The sequence below is a fragment of the Mastigoproctus giganteus genome, chromosome 13, assembly GCF_048544385.1.
Source record: "Mastigoproctus giganteus isolate SK-2022 chromosome 13, ASM4854438v1, whole genome shotgun sequence".
NCBI lineage: Eukaryota > Metazoa > Arthropoda > Arachnida > Uropygi > Thelyphonidae > Mastigoproctus > Mastigoproctus giganteus.
This window is the reverse complement of record NC_143587.1, coordinates 84,632,756-84,654,053: the sequence shown is the minus strand read 5'-3', so window position 1 is coordinate 84,654,053 and position 21,298 is coordinate 84,632,756. Positions and strand designations below refer to the sequence as shown.

Sequence of the window (21,298 nt, the reverse complement as noted above, 5' to 3'; positions counted from 1 at the left end):
GAATTGATATACCCTAGTCTTAGTTAGCCTCACTGTCAGCATGAGAATTCAATGAATTGGCTGCAGTGTCCTGACAGAGACCTCACACCTTATTAAGGTGTTCTTTAACTAATTTATAATCTGCTAAAAGGTTCCCGGTTTATTTATGTTTATTCCTTAACTTTTAAACATCACCGTAGTTTTATCAGGCAGTACTTTAAAAATAATCCTGTTTCATCAAAATGGGAAATATTTTTTTAAACTGAACTAGCTAACAAATATCTTTCAGTCAATAAAAATCACTTCTTAATGAGCTGGTTGCTTCCAATCTATAAGAAATCCAGTGGCCACAAGTAGAATTTCTTGAACTAACCAGTAGATGCCTTGAAATTGAAGAGGATCCTGATAACAGAATATCATCGGCCTGGGCTCAGCCAGAATCATCCATCAGTAGCTTGATTAACTGTTAATCCTATACCTTTTTGGAAATAAATTTTCATTTTTGCATTTAGTGTTATCTGATCAGATTTTAAAATGACCATTCTTCTTTTTAAAAATGCTTGCGACTTGTTTAGTCTTTTAAAAACAGGCCACAAGCTCTACTTTCTCTATAAAGCAAAAACTACTGGTACAGGTACGATACGGAAACAAATAATTATGTGATTTTCTAGCCTTAACTGTTATTGGTTTTATGAATCATTAGCATCTTTAGCCAGTCTGTTATATCTGTAAAGTGTATGATCATGGACTGATTTGCTTCTTATGTAGGTTACAAAATCTAGAATAACTCAAGGAGAAAACCCAACTTTCTCTGCCTGAGATCAGTTAACTACAACCCTGACTGATGAGGCTTTTAAGAGTTTTTCCAGTCTCTAACAGGATTCACACTGAGTTCTCTCCAAATGATGACAACTGATGAAACTACTATACTTGATAGGACTTGTGGCTCCCTAAAACAGAAGAAAAAGAAATAGGAAGGTGAAAATTAATTATAAGTAAATGCCATATAACTGGGCACTATTTCAATTACTGTGGTAAGCAGAAAGTATAGATGCATGTGCAGCAATTTGTTAACAGCAGCAATTTGTTAACAAGGTTCAGGATAACCTTACCGGAGTGGCTTGAACTGTTTACACATAGCTCACCAATGAACTGTTTTGTTTGTTTAAAAGTTGATGGAATAAGGCTTGTTATATCGATCAGTTGCATACAACTGTATTTTACAAAAATACAGCCATATGTAATGTCCGTATCCAAAAATGGTCATAAGAAATTGCATGATTCTACTGGAATATTCATTATGGAGAGAGGGATCTATTATTAGAAGGCATCTGATAAAGGAGGTTTAACTGTATAAAGTTTGCTATCTCTATCATTATATGTTTATAAGGTGTCATATTCGCGAGTACCTTTAATTTCAACAGGTATGGTAATTTCCTATATTGTATTAAAATAGCTATTCATTTTAAAACCATTCCATTTCTGTCACTCACAAGACAACTTGAAATAAAGATGCTTCTCTATATATGATTTAATAAATTTATAAAAAATACTTACATTTTCTACTTTTCCCTTCAACTCTCCAACCTGTTGACATTTATCTTCTAAGGCTGATTTAGTAATTTCTAAGTGGTGCTCAAGTTCAGCTCTTTGTGAAGTCAATGCCGCTTCTGTTGCTGTTAGCACATCTGTCTGGATTATGAATGTCATAAAACAAATTAATCATAAAAAAATGAAAATTTTAATTAAAATTAAATGGGTAAAATACAAATTACAGAAATAAAAAAAATTTAAAGACTCTTGTAATAAAATTTTGGTTATGAAAATAAAACAATGTCAAATAATTTGCATAAATTTATATATTTATATATAAAATTATCAAAACTTCCAATTATCTTTCAATAAATTCACCGATTTCAATCACTTATTAATGCATTTTTTTTTTTTTGCTGTCTCTTTCTTAATATTACCAAAATAGACTGATTAATATGTACTTAATCTAGCAGGATCATGAGTGCCTTGCTTTTTGTTGTTTGTTTGTTTTGTTTGTTATTTGGAGCATTAGCAACTAAGGCCATATTGCTCCGGGATATGTGGTGGTCATTCCCTGACCTTTCCGCATCCTCCGTATTTGGTGGTGACGGGCTCGAACCCCGGTCTAATCAAGAAGCGTGTGCTATGCACTGCTGCTCCTTCCCACCTGGCTATGGAGGCACCTTGAGTAGATGCTTCTCCAAAATACTGATTGTGTGTTAATTGTTGGTTCAAGGTTAATTGCTGTAACTTTCACTGCCTTCATAAATATAGACAGTTTTACTTGAATAATTTTGAAAGTGAAGCATTGTTGTTTACTCAGAATTAAACATGGAGAAAATCCATCAGGTACAGGCATATGTAATTTTGATATTTTGCACTTAGTTTTATAACACTTGAAAAATGGAAGTGCTACTAACAGTATCTAACACACACAAGGTGTTTCAATCAAAAGGCACCATAGTCTACTTTGCTTATTTTGGAAATTGTCATTTGGAAATTTTGTTGTATGGCATTTTAACTGAAATTTTCAAAATTGCATGTTAAAATTTGCCTAATCAACTGTGCTTTTTACTCAATGGGAAAGTTGTTTCCCATTCTAGGTTTAGTCTAAAAACATCACTGGTGGACTTTTGATGTAAATTTAAACCAATTTTATTTGAAGAAAGGAAACAAGGCAAACTTACATGTATGGCAAGAAACAACAAAACTGATCTTGTACAGCTAAATGTGTGAACTGAATGGGCATGTAACAAAAAACTTCCGGTGAAGGTAAAGAAAGCCAACACGAGAACCATGGGAAACTTCGCTTAATGTACCGGGCAAACTTGTTTCTGGCTACCACAGTTTCTCCCTGCATTCTCGGTAAACAGATGGTGCATGTTATCGGTAGTGACAGTAGAAGTCGATAATGATGTATTGATTAGTTTTTCTCATTATTAAAAGCAGATTATTGGAGTTCACAAGTGTAATGCCTTCACAGCTGAAATTTACTTATGGGCACACCCATCAGACTGCCTCAGTCTTAGGGAGTTTATCCCCCAACCCTTCCCACTGTTTTAAAATAGGAAAACGACTTCTACAGACGGTACATGTTACCAGTAGTGGCAGTAGAAGTTTGTTTCCTATTGGGAAAAAACAGTGGTGAGGGGGGATAAACACCCTAAGACTGAGGCAGTCTGGAGGGTGTACCCATAAGTAAATGTCAGCCCACTCATGAACTCCAATAATCTGCTTTGAATAATGAGAAAAAACTAATCAATACATTGTTATCTTCTACTGCCACTACCAATAACACGCATCACCTGTTTACCGAGAATGCAGGGAGAATCTGCGGTAGCGGGAAATGAGTTTGCCCAGTACGTTAAGCGAAGTTTCCCGTGGTTCTTGTGTTGGCTTTCTTTACCTTAGCCAAATTTCCTTTTTTTTTTTTCTTTTTTTCAAATAAAGTTGATTTGCATTTGTTTCAAAACCAATGATGTTTTTGACAACCAAGGAGAGGGAACAACTTTACAAATGGGGCAGGGGAATGATGACAAAATTTAAATTTAGAAATCATAAAATCTAAACAGTAATACAGAACTTGAATATAACAAAAAAAGAGGTCCAAAAAAAGAACCCAATAACCTGAAAGTAAAAATAAGTGAGACAGACCCCAGTTCATTTTAATTGAAACATCTTGTGTATACACATATGCACAAACACAGAGCAGCACATTATTATGTACATCTACCAGCTCAGGGAATGGAACAATCCTTCAGTAACAGTCACATAAGAGGACCCTCAGGTTGCAGAAGAGAACAGGGTGGATTTTTGGCTGCTGTAAAGGGATAAATATTTTGATACTTTTACCGTATTCTTCGTTGATTAACATACTACATTGTGTTTTACAAAGATATTAAATAGGTTTAGTAGCGTTCGTTAGCTTCTTATTTTGAATTTAAATAGTGATTTCTGGAAGTTACGACTCCCGGTGTTGGTGCCACTATTGCTGAACGAGCCGCCATATTGTAATCAATAAGAAATAGTGCAATGCATATATCTCGAACTGATAGCATAAGGTGTAATGAAAAATGAGATAACTTAATACGAAGCACTGTATTAGGAATCTGTTAGCTTAGTATACTATTATCAATTAATCAAAAATATTTATTTATCTCATTAAATTCCATTGTTAATTAAACTGTATTTAAACAGAAATAATGATCCAGACTAGAGCTGGGAAACAAAGATAACAGACTAGCGAGAGTGCCGTGACTCAGGGAGAAATGAAGGGGACGATTCTCCAATGCATCACAGTCTCAAAAATGTGCGAAATGTGAAATGTTGGCTGAGCTTTCTAAAACGGGACATGATCTAGCCAAGGAGGATATCTTTGTGTGTGTGCTAGATGCCTAGAGTGTCAAGAAATTAGTCACCAACTCAGCGTTCTGATGAGCATCTATGAGAGCTTGAGGTGTAGAGTAAATGCCCTCGAAGAAATTAATATTAGGGCTCATCAGACTCTCAGCTGCCCAGCTCAACAACAGAGCTCACTCCTGGGCATCAGGCAACAAAGAGGCAATCTCCAAGGCAGACTGTGCTAGTCCCAAAGGAACTAGTTATTGTTGGTGACTACTGTCAGGGAGACGAGGAATATACTATGCAAGAAGGATAGGTGGAACATGACCAGGGTATGTCTGCCAGGGACAAAAGTTGATGACGTTGTAGAGAAGATATCATCTTTTAAGGGCACAAAAGGTGATGTTGTTGTACACTTTGGAACTAATAGCATTAAGAGTAAGAGATCTGCAGATTTACTCAACAAGTACAGGTCAATGTTGAAAAAAAGTCATGAGTTAGGGTTGAATGCGGCGAAAGTGTCTGCAATTTGGCTCAGACATGATAGGAGAGAGTATACGATGAGAGCCTTGTCGATCAATTCGGCTCTGGAGAGATTGTGCAAGGCTAAAGGGGTAGAATTTTTTTCAGAGTCGTCTGTGCTTGTTGACAGGAGAGACTGTTTCTACAGGGATGGGGTACACTTAAATAGAAAGGGTGCAAGAATATTTGCTGATGCTATCGAGGCAGCATTAGAGAGATACACAGACTAAAAGGTTAACAGTGGCCGCAAGCAGAGGCAAAAGTGATTCTTTCGCTGCTTCTATTGGAATGAGCAGCAGCATGGAAAGCAAGGCAATGGATATTTCCAGGAGTCATAGTGGAACAAATAAATACATGGGCTGTGTTTGGGTAACTAAGAGTAAAAACAGGTGCATGTATACTTGCATGTACACCAATCCTAGGAGTATAGTTAATAAATTTGATGAGTTTGAAGTGCTAGTGAAGATATCAAAGGCAGATATTGTTGGGATATCAGAGACATGGTGTCACACAGATATAAGCAGTGCAGAATTGGAATTTGGGGAGTACAATGTGTACAGCAGGGGGTGACTAACTTAATTTGTAATGCGATCTACTTTTTTTCTTCAAAATATGCCGCAATCTACCATCTCAAGAATTGCATTGCACATGGTTAAAAAAGTTAATCAACACATACTGATGTTGTTTATAAATTTTAAAATTAAATACAGTTCAGAATTCTTATTTTAAATTCATATGTATTTTAATTTTTAATTTATGTGAAGTTTGTGTCTTCATGTCATCTGCCAAGTTTTAAAAATTGGAGATATACTGTGATAAGAATCTTTTGTATGCAAGTCCATAGGAGTAGAGTGATTCTTCATTTTTCTTTGTTTCAAATAGAAAAAGGCCGATTCACATAGAGATGTGGAACCAAAACAGGAATCTAAAAGTTCAATTCATTTATTTACATTTGGGTACTTTTCTCGGCAAACATATTTCCAAAAGTCTTTTTCTGATGATCTGGCTTTTAAGAAGATATCGTTTAGCAATGCAATAATTTCATTTTCAAGTAATATTTTCTGCATGTGAAAAATCTCAGAGATTTTTTTCTGCAATTTGTTTCGTATCTAAGTCGGCATTAAATGGATAAGAAATATATTGAACAATTTCTTCAATTGTTTTAAAATCACTGAATCTGGTTTTAAAATCAACAACTTTCTCAATTTCAGAAACACATTTCTCATTATTAAATTCAAAAACAGGATATTTTTGCAAATGATATTGCATATTTGCAAAATCATCGAATTTTTTTTCTTTGAGATCCTTAGCCATTGCGAAAATTGATATTTATATGTAGAAATACTACTAATCATGTCACCCACATTTTTATTTTTTTTCTTGTAATTCCAAATTCAGATCACTTAATTTACCGGTGAAATCTGCCAAAAAAAAACCAGATCACACAATCACTCCGTATTTTTTGCTGCTGATAATCATCTCCCCTTTGATCAACAAATTTTTTACTTTCATTCAGCAAATTCCGAAATCTTTGTGGAAACTTACTCCGACTCAGCCACCTCACATCTGTGTGTAATATCAGATCTGGTTCATTTTCATTGAGTAGCATTTTGAAAAGTCTCCTTTGAAGAGATTGTGTCCTCTGATGGAATTCATATTTAAAGCTATGTCCATAACACTTTTAGTATTTAATATTTTGCTGGTTAACACTTGATGGTGGACGATACAGTGGTAACTCAAAAAATCTGGGAATTCATTTGGCACAATGCGATGAATCCGTTAAGATGCCCCATCATTGCTTTAGCTTCATCTGTTGTTATTGATACGAGCTTAAATAGTGGCAATTTAAGTTGCTCAATAAAATTTTTGAATGCATTAAATATATCAAGATATATTTAATGCCACTAGAGAAGAACTGGAGATCAAGATCTCCAGTTCTTCTCTAGTGGCAGAATCATCAAACACCATATGAATAAAAACGAGCACTTGAGCTGTGTCACTGATGTTTGTAAATTCATCCAGTTGTAAAGAAAAGGACACACAATTAGCAATATGAGCACGCAATTGTTCCCTCACATTTTTACTAATATTTTCGATGCATCGCATCACAGTATTTCGAGATAATTGCAGATCTTGAAGAGCACTTTCATTTTTTTTCTTGAAATTTTCAAAAAGAGAATCTGTTATTTCTAAAAATGCATCTTTGATGAATTGACCATCAGAAAATGGTTTGCATTTTTTTGCAAGATGGCTCACTTCAAATAATGCTGCAGTTACTGCTTTAGATTGTAAATGAAGGAATTTTGTTGTACAAATAATCTGGATATAAATTCTTTTCATTTATTTTTTCTAAGGTCACTATTAGGTGGATAATCCGATTGGTATTTACCATGGAGTGCATTGAAGTGCCTTTCTAAATTTCCTTTTTTGGGTATAGCCACGGAAGCATTACAAATCAAACAACAACAGTACAAAAAAAAAAAAAAAAAAAGTATTCTAGTTCCCACTCTTGATGAAAATGATACGTTTCACTCTTTTTCATAGTATTCATTTTAAATCAAAGGGTATTAAATTAATGTGTAAGTACTGTCCAGTTATTAATATTTAGTAAGCTAAATAAGAATTCGACACATACACGATGCTCTCCACAATGTAACTGCGTGAATTTCACTAGAGTAGTCACATGGTTCAGCGGATTTGTAATAAGCTTATGCAAGTGGGGCGCATAATAATAATAATAATATTTAGATTTTGACTAATCAATTTTTTTTATATATTTAAAATTTGTCGTGATCCACTGAAATTAAAGCTGCGATCAACTTGTTGGCCTCCCCAGTTTACAGAAAGGAAAGATAGGACAGGAAGGGAGGAGGAGGAGTTATGCTGTTAGTTATGAAACACAATCTAAGGAAGTGCATCCAATTAATGTTGGTGGACAATGCCATTTTGAGTCTGTCTGGTGTGAAATAAGCACTGGGAAAGGAAAAATGAGAGTAGGTGTGTGTGTTATAGGCGTAATGAATCTGATGAGTATAATGAGCAATTGTGGAGAGAAATAGAGCGGGCCAGTAAACCTGAATGTCTTATAATGGGGATTTTAACTTTCCAGATATTGACTGGAACTTGTGGGTTGGTCACTCACACACTAGCAAGACTTTTTTGAATTTATTGGATGACTGTTTTCTAAGCAGCATGTTCGAGAGGCAGTCAGAGGGAGTAATACTCATGATCTGATTATCAGCGGTGACTATTCATGCATTAAGAATTTGCAGATAGAGGAACCATGAGGTGACAGTGATCAAAGTGTACTGATGTGGGATTTACTTAAAGATGTAACTACTATCAGCGGTAAAGGGAAGAGTTTTTGCTTTCATAAAAGTAACTACAGTGGTTTCAGACATTTTTAATTTCTATACAGTGGGATCAACTGATGATGTTACCAATGGTGAATTCAATTGGAAGCCTTCAGGGACTTAACCTTGGAGGCTACTAGGCTTTTCATTCTAACTAAAAGATACTGTTCAAGGTTCAGGCCTAAATGGATGTCAGATGAATTAATCTCATGGCAGAGAAGAAAAATGCATGGAATGCATATAAATTATAAGGCGACACAGAAGTCTATGGCAGATATAAGCTAGTTTGTAATCAAGTCACAAAGGAAGTTAGGCAGGAGAAGGCAGATTACGAGAAATCTTTGGCAAAGGATGCAAAGAAAAACAGCAGAGTTCTTTACTTATGTAAGCTCTAGAAGGAAAGGGATGAATCAGATTGGACCACTTAAACATAGATGGGTTAGCTATTGATGACCATGCTCAAAAAGCTGATAAACTGAATGAGTATTTTGCATCTACATTCACACATGAGGAGTTATTCAATGAGGGGAATGCCAGAAGTCTATCAAACTCTAACAGGGAGCTAGCTAAGTGATTTTGTAATAACTGAGAGCAAAGTGGAGGAGAAATTGTTGAAGTTAAACATAAGGAAGGCACATGGGGTGGATGGGATCTATCCAGTTATATTAAAGGAGGCAGCAAAGGAAGAAAGCAAACCCTTATCCATAATTATGAGAGTTTCCTTGGACTGGAGGTATGCAAATATATCACCAATTCACAAAGGGGGTTCAAATGATGACACAAGTAACTATAGACCTGTTAGTTTAACTTGTGTTCCAAGGAAAATAATGGAGTCACTGGTCGAAGAAGCATTGCAGAATCATCTAGACAAGACTGCAGTAATAGTTAAGAAATAGCATGGGTTTGTTAAAGGGAGGTCTTGGCTGACCATTCTGATTGGATACTATGATGTGGTCAGAAAGGAACCGAAGGTCAAAAATAATTTTGATATCATATATTTGGATTTCAGGAAAGCTTTTGATAGTTGCACATGGAAGACTGCTGTAAAAATTGGAGAGGTATGGCATTAAGGATAAGTTGCTACAATGGATAAAGGGAAGGTTGAGTGGGAGATGACAGGGAGTGGTAATCAATGCACACTGCTCTTCGTGGACAAATGTTATTAGTGGAATTCCCAATGGTTTGGTGCTGGGCCCATTGTTGTTCTGCATATTCATCAATGATATTGATGAAGGTATATCAGGATAAATGTCCATGTTTGCAGATGATACAAAGGTTGGAAGAATTGATAATAACAGTAAAGACATTATGCTACTCCAAACTGGTCTAGATAAGTTGGGCAAATGGGCTGAGAAGTAGCAAATGAAGTTTAACATTGACAAATGCAAAGTACTGCATATGGGTAGCAATAACCCAAGAGAAACGTACCAACTGTGTGGCACTACACTCAGGGATGTGGAAAGTGAAAAAAGACCTTGGGGGTAATTTTGCAGTCAAATATGAAGTTTGCTGAACCGTAAAGACGGGCTGCCAGGGCTGACAAGATATATAGGAATTTTGCTAGCAGGGACAGGGAGGTGATTATCCTGTTGTAAAGGCAATTGAGGGGCCACACCTAGAGTACTCTATATAGATCTGGAGGCCTTATTTCAGAAAGGATGTAGAGTTTCTAGAACGAGTACAAAGAAGGGCAACAATACTGGTTAGGAGAACAAAGGGGTGCTCTTACCAAGAAAGGCTTAAGTTCTGCAAACTGCAGTGCTTGGAGAGTAGGTGCCTGCAAGGTGATCTGATTGAAGTGCATAAGGCCTTGAATGGGTTGAGCAAGCAGAATGCTGATTGGATTCTTCCTCTTGCTCAGATTATTTTATTTTATTTTGTTATTTGTTGGCACATCAGCTTCTGTGGCCATAATGCACCTCCCAAAGTGTTCTCAATTTGCTCTGATCCAAGCCCGAGGCGGGGTTCGAACCCGCGACCTTTGGGATGCCAGGCAGGCACTTTACCCACCTGGCTAGCCCGATCGGCTGCTCAGATTATGAACCTGCGGGGGCACATATTCAAATTGAGGAAAGACAGTTGTAGAACAGATGTGTGGAAATTTGCCTTTAGCCAGCGGGTGGTTGATTGGTGGAACAGACTTCCATCTTTTGTTGTGGAAATTGATAGGTTAGATAAATTCAAGGCTGAGCTGGACAGGCATTTGGAATGAATGGAGGGGTGAAATGGCAGGTGTTTTTTTTGGCTGATGCTGAATAAGCTTGCTTTCTTGCATCGTATGCCTCTACTAATGCTACTATGTCAATAACAGTGTTTGAACTGTTTGATATAAAGCAGGTTGTTGTTATTTGGTTTTTAGGAGCTAAGGCCATATTGCTCCAGGGATATGCGGTGGTCATTCCCTGACCTTTCCGCATCCTCAGTATTTGGTGGTCACGGGCTCGAACCCCGGTCTAATCAAGAAGCATGTGCTATGCACTGCCGCTCCTGCCTACCTGGCTAATATAGCAGGTAAGCAGAAACAAAGGGATGCTCTATATGTAAAAATCAAGAATGAGCAAGATGAGAGATTTCAGTAACTCTCTGAATAAGGTATCTGGAAAAGTGCAGCTTTGATGGGGTTTTTACATATGAGAAATGCTGGGTGTATCAAGATCAGTTCAAGTGTCAAATAACTCTAGCCAGTGATGAAACTGTGGTAAAAAAGAACCATTTTTTCATGTCAGAGGGTAAGAGATGCTGACAAGACTTCCTCTGGGAAACAGAAATGTTATAGTCAGTAAAATAACAATGCAGTACAATAGGGATAACCAGAGAGACATTTAAAAATGCACAACTGATCATAACTTGTCAGGGATGTGAAGTATATAGTAACTGACACTTGACCCAAGTTCAGTTCCAACAAAAAAAAAGAAAAAGAGATATGGTTCCAGCAGGCAAAAGATATGGTTCCAGAATGCACAGTAGAGAATTAGAAAACATTGCGTGGTCTGAAAAATCCCCAGTCTTACTGTTTCCTACTGATGGGAGGAGCAGAATATGGCAAAAACAGCACAAGTATATGGACCAATGCTGCACATATTAACAAAGCACACTGGTGGTAGCCGGGTAATGGAGTACTATTAAATAAAGTACCTTTCTGAGTTTTACTTTATAAATATTACATACTGTGGCCAAGACCAAGCTTTGAGAAACAGTTCACATAACATCAAGAACTAACGATTCTAATGACAACGACGTCAACGTGTCATTGTGGTGCCCACATCAACGCCAGAGCTTCCACTTGGTCATCACACAACACAGCGACAACCCCCAAAGCAGAACGCGCTGGTCCCAACAGTGACTAGTAGTTCTTGGTGACTCTACTGTCAGGGAAACGGGGAACATGCTTTGTAAAAAGGATAGGTGGAACAGGACCAGGGTATGTCTGCCAGGGGCAAAGGTTGATGACGTTGTAGAGTGGATATCATCTTTTAAGGGCACAAAAGATGATATAGTTGTACACATTGGCACTAATGATATTAAGAGGAGGAGCCCGGCAGAATTACTTAACAAGTACAGGTCAATGTTGAAAAAAAGCTGTGAATTAGGGTTGAATTTGAAAGTGTCTGCAATTCTGCCCAGACACAATAGGAGGGAGTATATGATGAGAGCCTTGTCAATCAATTCGGCCCTGGAAAGATTGTGCAAGGCTCAAGGAGTAGAATTTTTTTCAGCCTGGTCTGTATTTGTTAACAGGACAGACTGTTTCTACAGAGATGGGATACACTTAAATAGAAAGGGTGCAAGAATGTTTGCTGATGCTATTGAGGCAGTGTTAGGTGGGTCGGAAAGCTGCTAGATTGGGGGGATACAAGGACTAATAGATTAACAGTAGCCACTGCAGAGGTGAAAGTGATTCTTGCACTGCTTCTATTGGAATGAGCAAAGGCCTGGAAAACAATATGCAGGATATTTCAGAGACTGCTGGGAGTCACTGCGGTACAAGTAAACACATGGGTTGTGTTAGGTTAGCTAAGAATAGGAACAGGTGCATGTATACTTGCGTGTACACCAATGTAGGAGTTTGTTAAATAAATTTGATGAATTTGAGGTACTGCTCAAAAAGCAAAGGCAGATATTGTTGGGATATCAGAGACATGGTGTCACATAGATATAAGGAATGCAGAACTGGAATTTGGGGGATACAATGTGTACAGAAAGGATAGACAGGATAGGAAGGGAGGAGGGGTTATGCTATTAAGAAACACATAAGATCCAAGGAAGTGAAGCCAGTCGACATCGCTGAATAGTGCAGTGTTGAGTCAGTTTGGTGTGACATAAGCATTGGGAGATCAAAATTGAGAGTAGGAGTGTGCTATAGGCCTAATGACTCTGATGAGTATAATAAGAAACTGTACAGGGAAATAGAGTGGGCCAGTAAAGCAGAGAGTCTTATAATGGGGGATTTTAATTTCCTAGATATTGACTGGAATATGTGGGTTGGTGACTCACACACTAGCAAGGCTTTTGTGGATTTATTGAATGATTGTTTTCTACATCACAATGTTCGCGAGGCAACTGGAGGGAGTAATACTCTTGATCTGATTATCAGTAGTGATTCTTCATGCATTAAGAATCTGCAGATAAAGGAACCACTATGTAGCAGTGATCACAGTGTGCTGAAGTGGGATTTACTCAAAGAGGTAACTACCATCAGGGGTAAAGCAAAGGGTTTTTGCTGTCGTAAAGGCAACTACAATGGTCTCAGACAGTATTTAAATTCTATACAGTGGGACCAACTGATGTTACCAACAGCAAATTCAAAATGGGAAGCATTCAAAGAACTTATCTTGGAAGCTACTAGGCTTTACATACCAACTAAGAAATATTGTTCAAGGTTTAGGCCTAAATGGATGTCAGATGAACTAATGAGACATATGGCAGAGAAGAAAAATGCATGGAATACATATAAATTAATGGGTGACATGGAAGCCTAGGATAGATATAAGCTGGTCTGTAACCGTCACAAAGGCAATTAGGCAAGCAAAGGCAGATCATGAGAAATCCTTGGCAAAGAATGCAAAGAAAAACAGAAAAGAGATCTTTACCTATGTAAACTCTAGAAGGAAAGGGATAAATCAGATTGGTCCACTGGATATTGGTTCAACAGTTGAGGATCCTGCTAAGGTGGCTAAGAAACTAAATGAGTATTTTGCATCTACATTCACACATGACGAGTTACTCAGAGAGGGGAATGCCAGAGGTGAAGTAAACTCTGGAAGTGAGCTAGATGATTTTGTAATAACTGAGAGGAAAGTGGAGGAGAAATTGTTGAAGATAAACATAAAAAAGGCACCCGGGGTGGATGGGATCTATCCAGTTATGTTAAAGGAGGCAGCAAAGGAAGTAAGCAAACCCTTAGCCATAATTATGAGAGCTTCTTTGGATTCAGAGGAGGTACCCATAGACTGGAGATGTCCAAATGTGACCACAATTCACAAAGGAGGATCAAAAGGCTGACACAAGTAATTATAAACCTGTGAGTTTAACTTCTGTTCCAGAAAAATTAATGGAGGCAATGGTTAAAGGGGAGAAGACAGAGAGTGGTAATCAATGGATACTGCTCATCGTGGACTAATGTTATTAGTGGAGTCCCTCAGAGTTCAGTGTTGGGCCCATTATTGTTTTCTGTATTTATAAATAATATTGATGATGGTATATCAAGCTTAATGTCCAAGTTTGCAGACGATACAAAGGTCGGCAGGATTGTTAAGGACACTACCGATGTGCTGCTAAAATCCGATCTGGAAAGGTTGAGCAGATGGGCTGAGAGGTGGCAAATGAAGTTTAACATTGACAAATGTAAAGTACTACATATGGGAAACAGCAACCCCAGAGCAACGTATCAACTGTGTAGTACTACACTGACAGTGGTAGAGAATGAAAGGGACCTGGGGGGGGTAATTGTGCAGGCAGATATGAAGTTCTCTGAGCAGTGCAGATGGGCTGCAAGAGTAGCTCATGGTGTCCTGTCAATGATATACAGGAATTTTTCTAGCAGGGATAAGGTGGTGATTATTCCTTTGTATAAGGCAATGGTCGGGCCACACCTTGAGTACTGTATACGGGTCTGGAGGCCTCATTTCAAGAAGGATGTAGAGCTGCTGGAACGAGTACAGAGAAGGGCAGCAAGATTAGTGATTGGAACAAAAGGTTGCTCTTACGTAGAAAGGCTTAAGTTTTGCAAATTACAGTGTCTGGAGACTAGGCACCGGCGAGGTGATCTGATAAAGGTGTATAAAGCCTTGAATGGTTTGAACATGCTCAATGCCGATGGGATTCTTCCTCTTGCTCAGAATAATCACCTGAGAGGGCATAAATTCAAATTGAGGAAAGACAGATGTAGGATAGATGTGTGGAAATTTGCCTTTAGCCAGCAGGTAGTTGGTTGGTAGAATAGACTTCCACCCCTTGTTGTGGAAGTTGATAGCCTAAATAAATTTAAGGCTCAGCTTGACAGGTATTTCGAACGAACAGAGGGGTGAAATGGGGATTTTTTTTTTTCTTTTTTTTTGGCTGATGCTGCATAAGCTTGCTTTCTTTCATCATATGCTTCTATTAATGCTAATGTCTTATAATGGGGGAATTTATCTTCCTGGATATCAACAGGAATTTGTGGGTTTGTCACTCACAAGCAAGCCCTTTTGGATTTATTGGATGATTGTTTTCTACAGCGGCATGTTTGACAGGCAACAAGCAGACGTTGTTTTTCAGGTCATGGAAATGTATCTTCATGTGATTATCAGCAGTGATTATTCATACATAAAGAATCTACAGAAAAAGGAACCACTAAGTGGCAGTGATCACAGAGTACTGATGTGGGATTTAAAGATGTAACTAGCATCAGGGGTAAAGGGAAGTGTTTTTGCTTTCGTTAAAGAATGACTAGAGTGGTCTCAGACAGTTTTTAAATTCTGTACAGTGGGATCAACTGATGATGTTACCAATAGCAAATTCTAAATGCATTCAAGGAATTAATTGTGGAAGTTACTAGGCTTTTCATACCAATTAAGAAAGTTCAAGGTTTAGGCTTAAACGGGTCAGATGAACTAATGAGACTTGTATCAGAGAAGAAAATGAATGGGATGCATATAAATTATCAGGAAAAACAGAAGCCTATGGTCTATAAGCCAGTCTGTAGTAGTAGTGGCATGTGATGCAAGAAAGCAAATGTATGAGCTTATGCAGCATCAGCCAAAAAAAAAAAAAAAAAATCACACCATTCCCTCCAAATGCCTGTCCAGTTCCTCCTTAAATTTATTCAACCTATCAACTTCCACAACGACAGATGGAAGTTTGTTTCAGCAATTAACCACCCGCTGGCTAAAGACAAATTTCCGCACATCTATTCTACATCTGTCTTTTTTTAATTTGAATTTATGCCCCCTTAGGTTTGTAATCTGAACAAGTGGAAGGATCCCATCATAATTCAGCGTGCTCAACCCATTCAAGGCCTTATATACCTCAATCAGATCACCGCGCAGGTGCCTAGTCTCCAGCCACTGCAATTTGCAGAACTTAAGCCTCTCTTGGTAAGAGGATCCCTTCATTCCCCTCACCAATCTTGTTGCACTTCTCTGTACACGCTCAAGTAAATCTACATCCTTCCTAAAATGAGGCCTCCAGACCTGTATGCAGTACTCAAGGCGTGGCCTGACCATTGCCTTATACAGACGGATAATCACCTCCTTTTCCCTGCTAGCAAAATTCCTATATATCATTGACAAAACCCCATGACCTGCCCTGGCAGCCTGTCTGCATTGCTCAGAGAACTTCATATCTGACTGCACAATTACTCCCAGGTCTTTTTCATTTTCTACCATCTTAAGTGTAGTACCACACAGTTGGTACGTTTCTCTGGGGTTACTTCTACCCATATGCAGTATTTTGCATTTGTCAAGGTTAAACTTCAGTTGCCACTTCTTAGCCCATCTGCCCAAATTATCTAGGTCCTGTTGCAGTAGCACACTGCCATTACTGTCATTAACAACCCTGCCAACCTTTGTATCATCTGCAAACTTCGACATTAAGCCTGATATACCTTCATCAATATCATTGATAAATATACAAAACAACAGTGGACCTAACACCGAACCCTGTGGGACTCCACTAATAACATTAGTTCAAGAAGAGCAGCACCCATTGATTAACACCCTCTGTCTTCTCGCACTTAACCATCCTTTTATCCATTGTAGCAACTTACCCTTAATACCATTCTGCTCAAATTTGTACAATAGTCTTCCATGCACAACAGTGTCAAAATCTTTCCTGAAATCCAAATATATGATATCAAAATTATTTTTTGCATCCAGTTCCTTTGTAACCACATCATAATATCCTATCAAATTTGTCAGACAAGACTTTCCCTTAACAAACCCATGCTGTGTCTGAATTATTGCTGCAGTCTTGTCTAGATGATCCTGCAATGCATCTTTAACCAGCGACTCCATTATTTTACTCGGAACAGAAGTTAAACTAACTGGTCTGTAATTACTCGTGTCACCCTTTGATCCCCATTTGTGAATTGGGAATACATTTGGACATCTCCAGTCTGTGGGAACCTCCCCTGAGTCCAACCAAGGATGCTCTCATAATTATGGCTAAGGGTTTGCTTAGTTGCTTTGCCGCCTCCTTTAATATAACTGGATATAGATCCCATCCACCCCAGGTGCTTTTCTTATATTTAACTTCAACAATTTCTCTTCCACTTTGCTCTCAGTTATTACAAGATCATTAAGCACCCTGCTACAATTTGATAACCTTCTGCCATTTTCAAACCTTAATAATTCCTCACGTGTGAATGTAGATGCAAAATACTCATTCAGTTTTTTTGCTATCTGAGCAGGATCATCAACAGTCGAACCATCGATGTCAAGTGGACCAATCAGATTCATCCCCTCCCTTTTAGAGTTTATATAAGTAAAGAAATCCTTGCTGTTTTTCTTAGCACCCTTTGCCAAGGATTTCTCGTAATCTGCCTTCGCCTGCCGAACCTCCTTTGTGACCTGATTACAGATTAACTTATATCTGCTATAGGCTTCTGAGTCGCTTGATAATTTATATGCACCCCATGCATTTTTCTTCTCTGTTATGAGTCTCATTAGTTCATTTGACAACCATTTAGGCCTAAACCTTGAACAATATTTCTTAATAGGTATGAAACGTTTAGTAGCACCCACGATAAATTCCTTGAATGCTTCCCACTTAGAATCTGTAATCAAGTCACAAAGGAAGTTAGGCAAGAAAAGGCTAAGTTAGGCAAGTTAGGCAAGAGATTACAAGAAATCTCTTGCAAAGGATGCAAAGCAAAAAAAAGCAGGCTTCTTTACTTATGTAAACTCTAGAAGAAAAGGGACGAATCAGATTGGTCCACTTGATATCGATGGTTGGACTGTTGATGATCCTGCTCAGACAGCTGACAAACTGAATGAGTATTTTGTATCTATATTCACACATGGGGAATCTGTAGGGATGTGGAGGACAAAAGCTTATTAAACTCTAACAGGGTGCTTAATGATTTTGTAATAACTAAGAGCAAAGTGGAGGAGAAATTGTTGAAGTAAAACATAAGAAAGGCACCTGGGGATATATCTAGTTATATGAAAGAAGTGGGCAAAGAGAGTAAGCCAACCCTTAGCCATAATCATTAGAGCATCCTTCGACACGGGTAGTCCCCCAAGGACTGGAAATGTGCAAATGAGGGAATGGATATGCGAAATGGTTTTTTATTTTTTATTTATTTGGCTGATGCTACATAAGCTTGCTTTCTTGCACTGCATGCCTCTTCTACTACTACTAAGTACACTGGTGTTATCCTGGAACAAAATGTTTTAGTTTACATCTGCTAAGAAATCTGTGATCCATTAGCATAACTAAATTTTTCCTCCACATATAAAACACTGTTTTCAATTCACTCACTGCTCCAAGATAACAAGAATGAACATTTGGCCCTTTTATACTTAACTGTATAGGATATGCACAAGATATTTCACCAAGAGCCATAAAATTACTTAGCACTCTTCAAAAATTTTAAAGTGATTACATAGAAAAGTACAATACAATTGTTGCAGAAATCTTTTTTGTGAGGCAGCAATTTATTTATTGCATGGGGATGTTTTTCAGGTCATGAAATTGTCTTTTGATATTGGCAAGAAAGATATTTAGCAATGAAGAGTTTCTTAGCCTGGTGGTTCTTACATGAATCATTTAGCTAACCTACTACCAGAAGTTAAACTGAAAATTATGCCCCTTCCACCCTCCCTTGTGAAAATCTCAAATATCAGCTTCTGTGGCCATAATGCACCTCCCAAGGTTTTTGCACTACTCTGATCCAAGCCCGAGGTGGGATTCGAACCCGCAACCTTTGGGTTGTCAGGCAGTGACTTTACCCACCCGGCTAGCCCGGTCGGTGGCAATATGGTGATTACACAACTGTCTACTGTGCATCTTTTAGACTGTCATTTATAAACAGCATTGTTGCAGCTTTCATTCATTTTGATTTGACAAGGAAAAGAATTAGCAATTGTCCATTTATGTGCATTATTTTAGTTAAAAGGTAATAAAATAATATCTTATGCAGTCTTATTTGTATGTAGCATGTTCATACAGATTCAGTGCTTGTGTTTCCACTGCACAAGGTCTGTCACAAAATTGATGAGACTGATTTTATACATAAAAAAAAAGTATTGTAAAATTTATACATCTCGTGACACAGATAAAACTTTCTTTTCTTTTGAAAAAAGAAAACAAAGTTTTATCCCAAGCCCAAATTTCCTTGGTTCTTTTGTTCAAAGAACAATGTTCTTTGTTCTTTTTAACTTTAAACTTTCTTTTATTTTTTCAAAAGAAAAGAAAGTTTAAAGAAAGTTTTATAAAGTTAAAAAGAACAAAAAGTTCTTTTTTACTTTTTTGTATGTTTCTGTTGAGTTGAGTTTGGTGTAAAATTTGATGACAATGTTGCTTGATATTCTTTGGCTCCATTTTTCGTGACACAGACAACAGTAGTAACATGGTTGCTTACTTAATGATGACTTGACGCACAAGCACTGAGCCCAACATGATGCAACTACTCATTGTGCAGAGGGGTTTCAACCTACATGCTATGTCGTATGCATGTCCAGTAATGCCACATCACATTTTATAAAACGAATCACATTAATTTTGTGACATACCTCATATAATATAACAAACAAGTTGGTTTTGTGGGGGCCAAGGATATGCAAAGTCCAGTGCAGCTGCAAGCTGTTGTACATGTATAATTCCAGCTGTGGTAACACAAGCAGTTCCTGTTTCACATTTTCCAAATGGCAAATTTGTTACTGTTTTTGCATATGATAAAGCTGAATATAACTTTTAAGAAATAATGCTGCATGATCACTGCTTTATCGGTCCATTTTTTTAAATTGTAATTGTTGATATTTAATTAGCTAAACACACTTTTCTATCCATTACAAATCACAGAACTACAATTCTCATTTTCAAACCATTTAACACATTATTTGTCGCATAATATTAAAAAAGTCTTGGGGCTTTCTGACTTTTAGATCACAGTGCATATAGAATATATCATTTCTTTCACAGTATCAGAAAACAAATATTTCATATCTTAAATATAAAATGAAGGAGAGACACTTTCCATGTGGATCAAGTATAGCTTATTTTTGTATAGTTGTCAGAAACATTAAACCCGCATCCAGTATAATAACTCACTAAACTAATTTGCTATAGGCTATATTTTTAATTTGCTATATTTTAATATTTGCTATATTATTAATTAAAATCAAATTACAGCAGACTCTCGATTTACAGGGATCGTATTAACCGGGACACTTCAAGACTATAAAGTAGGAAGGAAGAAGGAAAAAATAAAATAATTCACCAGAAATCATAAAATTCAAGTAATAAATAGAATAGGTATAAACAGATATTTTGTAAGTCGTAAATAAGCGACAAAAGAAGCGTCATTATAAGTCATGATTGATAGGTGAACCTATTACCCTGCAACTCCCGCTATCTTCCCATCCTCCGCTAAAATAAACAAGAAACAGAACAAATGTTTAATTTGTTTTAGTGCATCGTGTGGATTGTGTTCCATAGTACTGCAAAAAGAAAATTTTCTTTTGTTATTTAAGTCAGGAGTGATTCAGTCAATTTTTTTTATAGTAATTTTTTTGTTTAGAAATTGCAAAAATAATGGGTAAACGTAAGAGTTGTTGCTTTCAGTTGAACAAAAACTTCAAATTATTGAAAAGGCTGTCAACGGTGCATCCATTAAATCTTTAAAGAACCATTATAATGTTGGTGACTAAACCATATGCGACATCGTAAAAAATAAAGGGAAGCTATTAGATTTTGTGGGAACGTCTGATAGTGTTCAAGGCATGACTAACAGAAAAACGATATAAAACTGTCTACATATGAGGACCTCGACAAGACAATGGTGTTGTGGTTTAGCCAACAAAGAGCAGAAGGCATTCCTGTTTCTGGGGCAGTTTGTGCAGCAAAGGCAAAATATTTTTTCAACAAATTAAAACTGCAGGGTGATTTTAATGAATCTTCTGGGTGGTTGACGTGGTTTAAACAGAGGCACGACATTCGTCAGATTTCCATTCAAGGTGACCGGCCACCCAAGAATTCGCCAGTGAGTTTCAAAAATTTATTGAAACCAATGAACTTGTGCCGGATCAAATTTACAATGTCAATGAAACAGGATTGTACTGGAAATGTCTTTTGACTCAAACTTTGGCATACGAAATCAAGGTAAAAGCTCCTGGACATAAAATGCAAAAGCAAAGATTGAAAGTTCTTTACTGTGCAAATGCTTCCGGGTCTTATTCTTTGAAACTCTGCATAATAAAACGGCAAAAAAATCATGGGCTTTCTCGAGTATTGTAATATCAAATTTACCTGTCGATTACTACAACAATAAGTCAGCCTGGATGGACAGGGAGATATTTTCCAGTTGGTTTAAAACTAAATTTGGGCCTTCAGTGCACCAACATCTGGGCTCACTGGGCTTGCTGTCCTGC

At 37.4% G+C, this 21,298-nt stretch overlaps 1 protein-coding gene across 1 annotated transcript in view; it reads right to left on the bottom strand.

The window, feature by feature from the left end:
- LOC150076228 (uncharacterized) overlaps positions 1-21,298 on the bottom strand; it is a 744,224-nt gene that overhangs the window by 323,449 nt on the left and 399,477 nt on the right. The window contains exon 23 of the mRNA XM_090387291.1: positions 1,537-1,671. Coding sequence (XP_090243417.1) covers positions 1,537-1,671 — 135 coding nt within the window. The remainder of the gene's footprint in view (positions 1-1,536; positions 1,672-21,298) is intronic.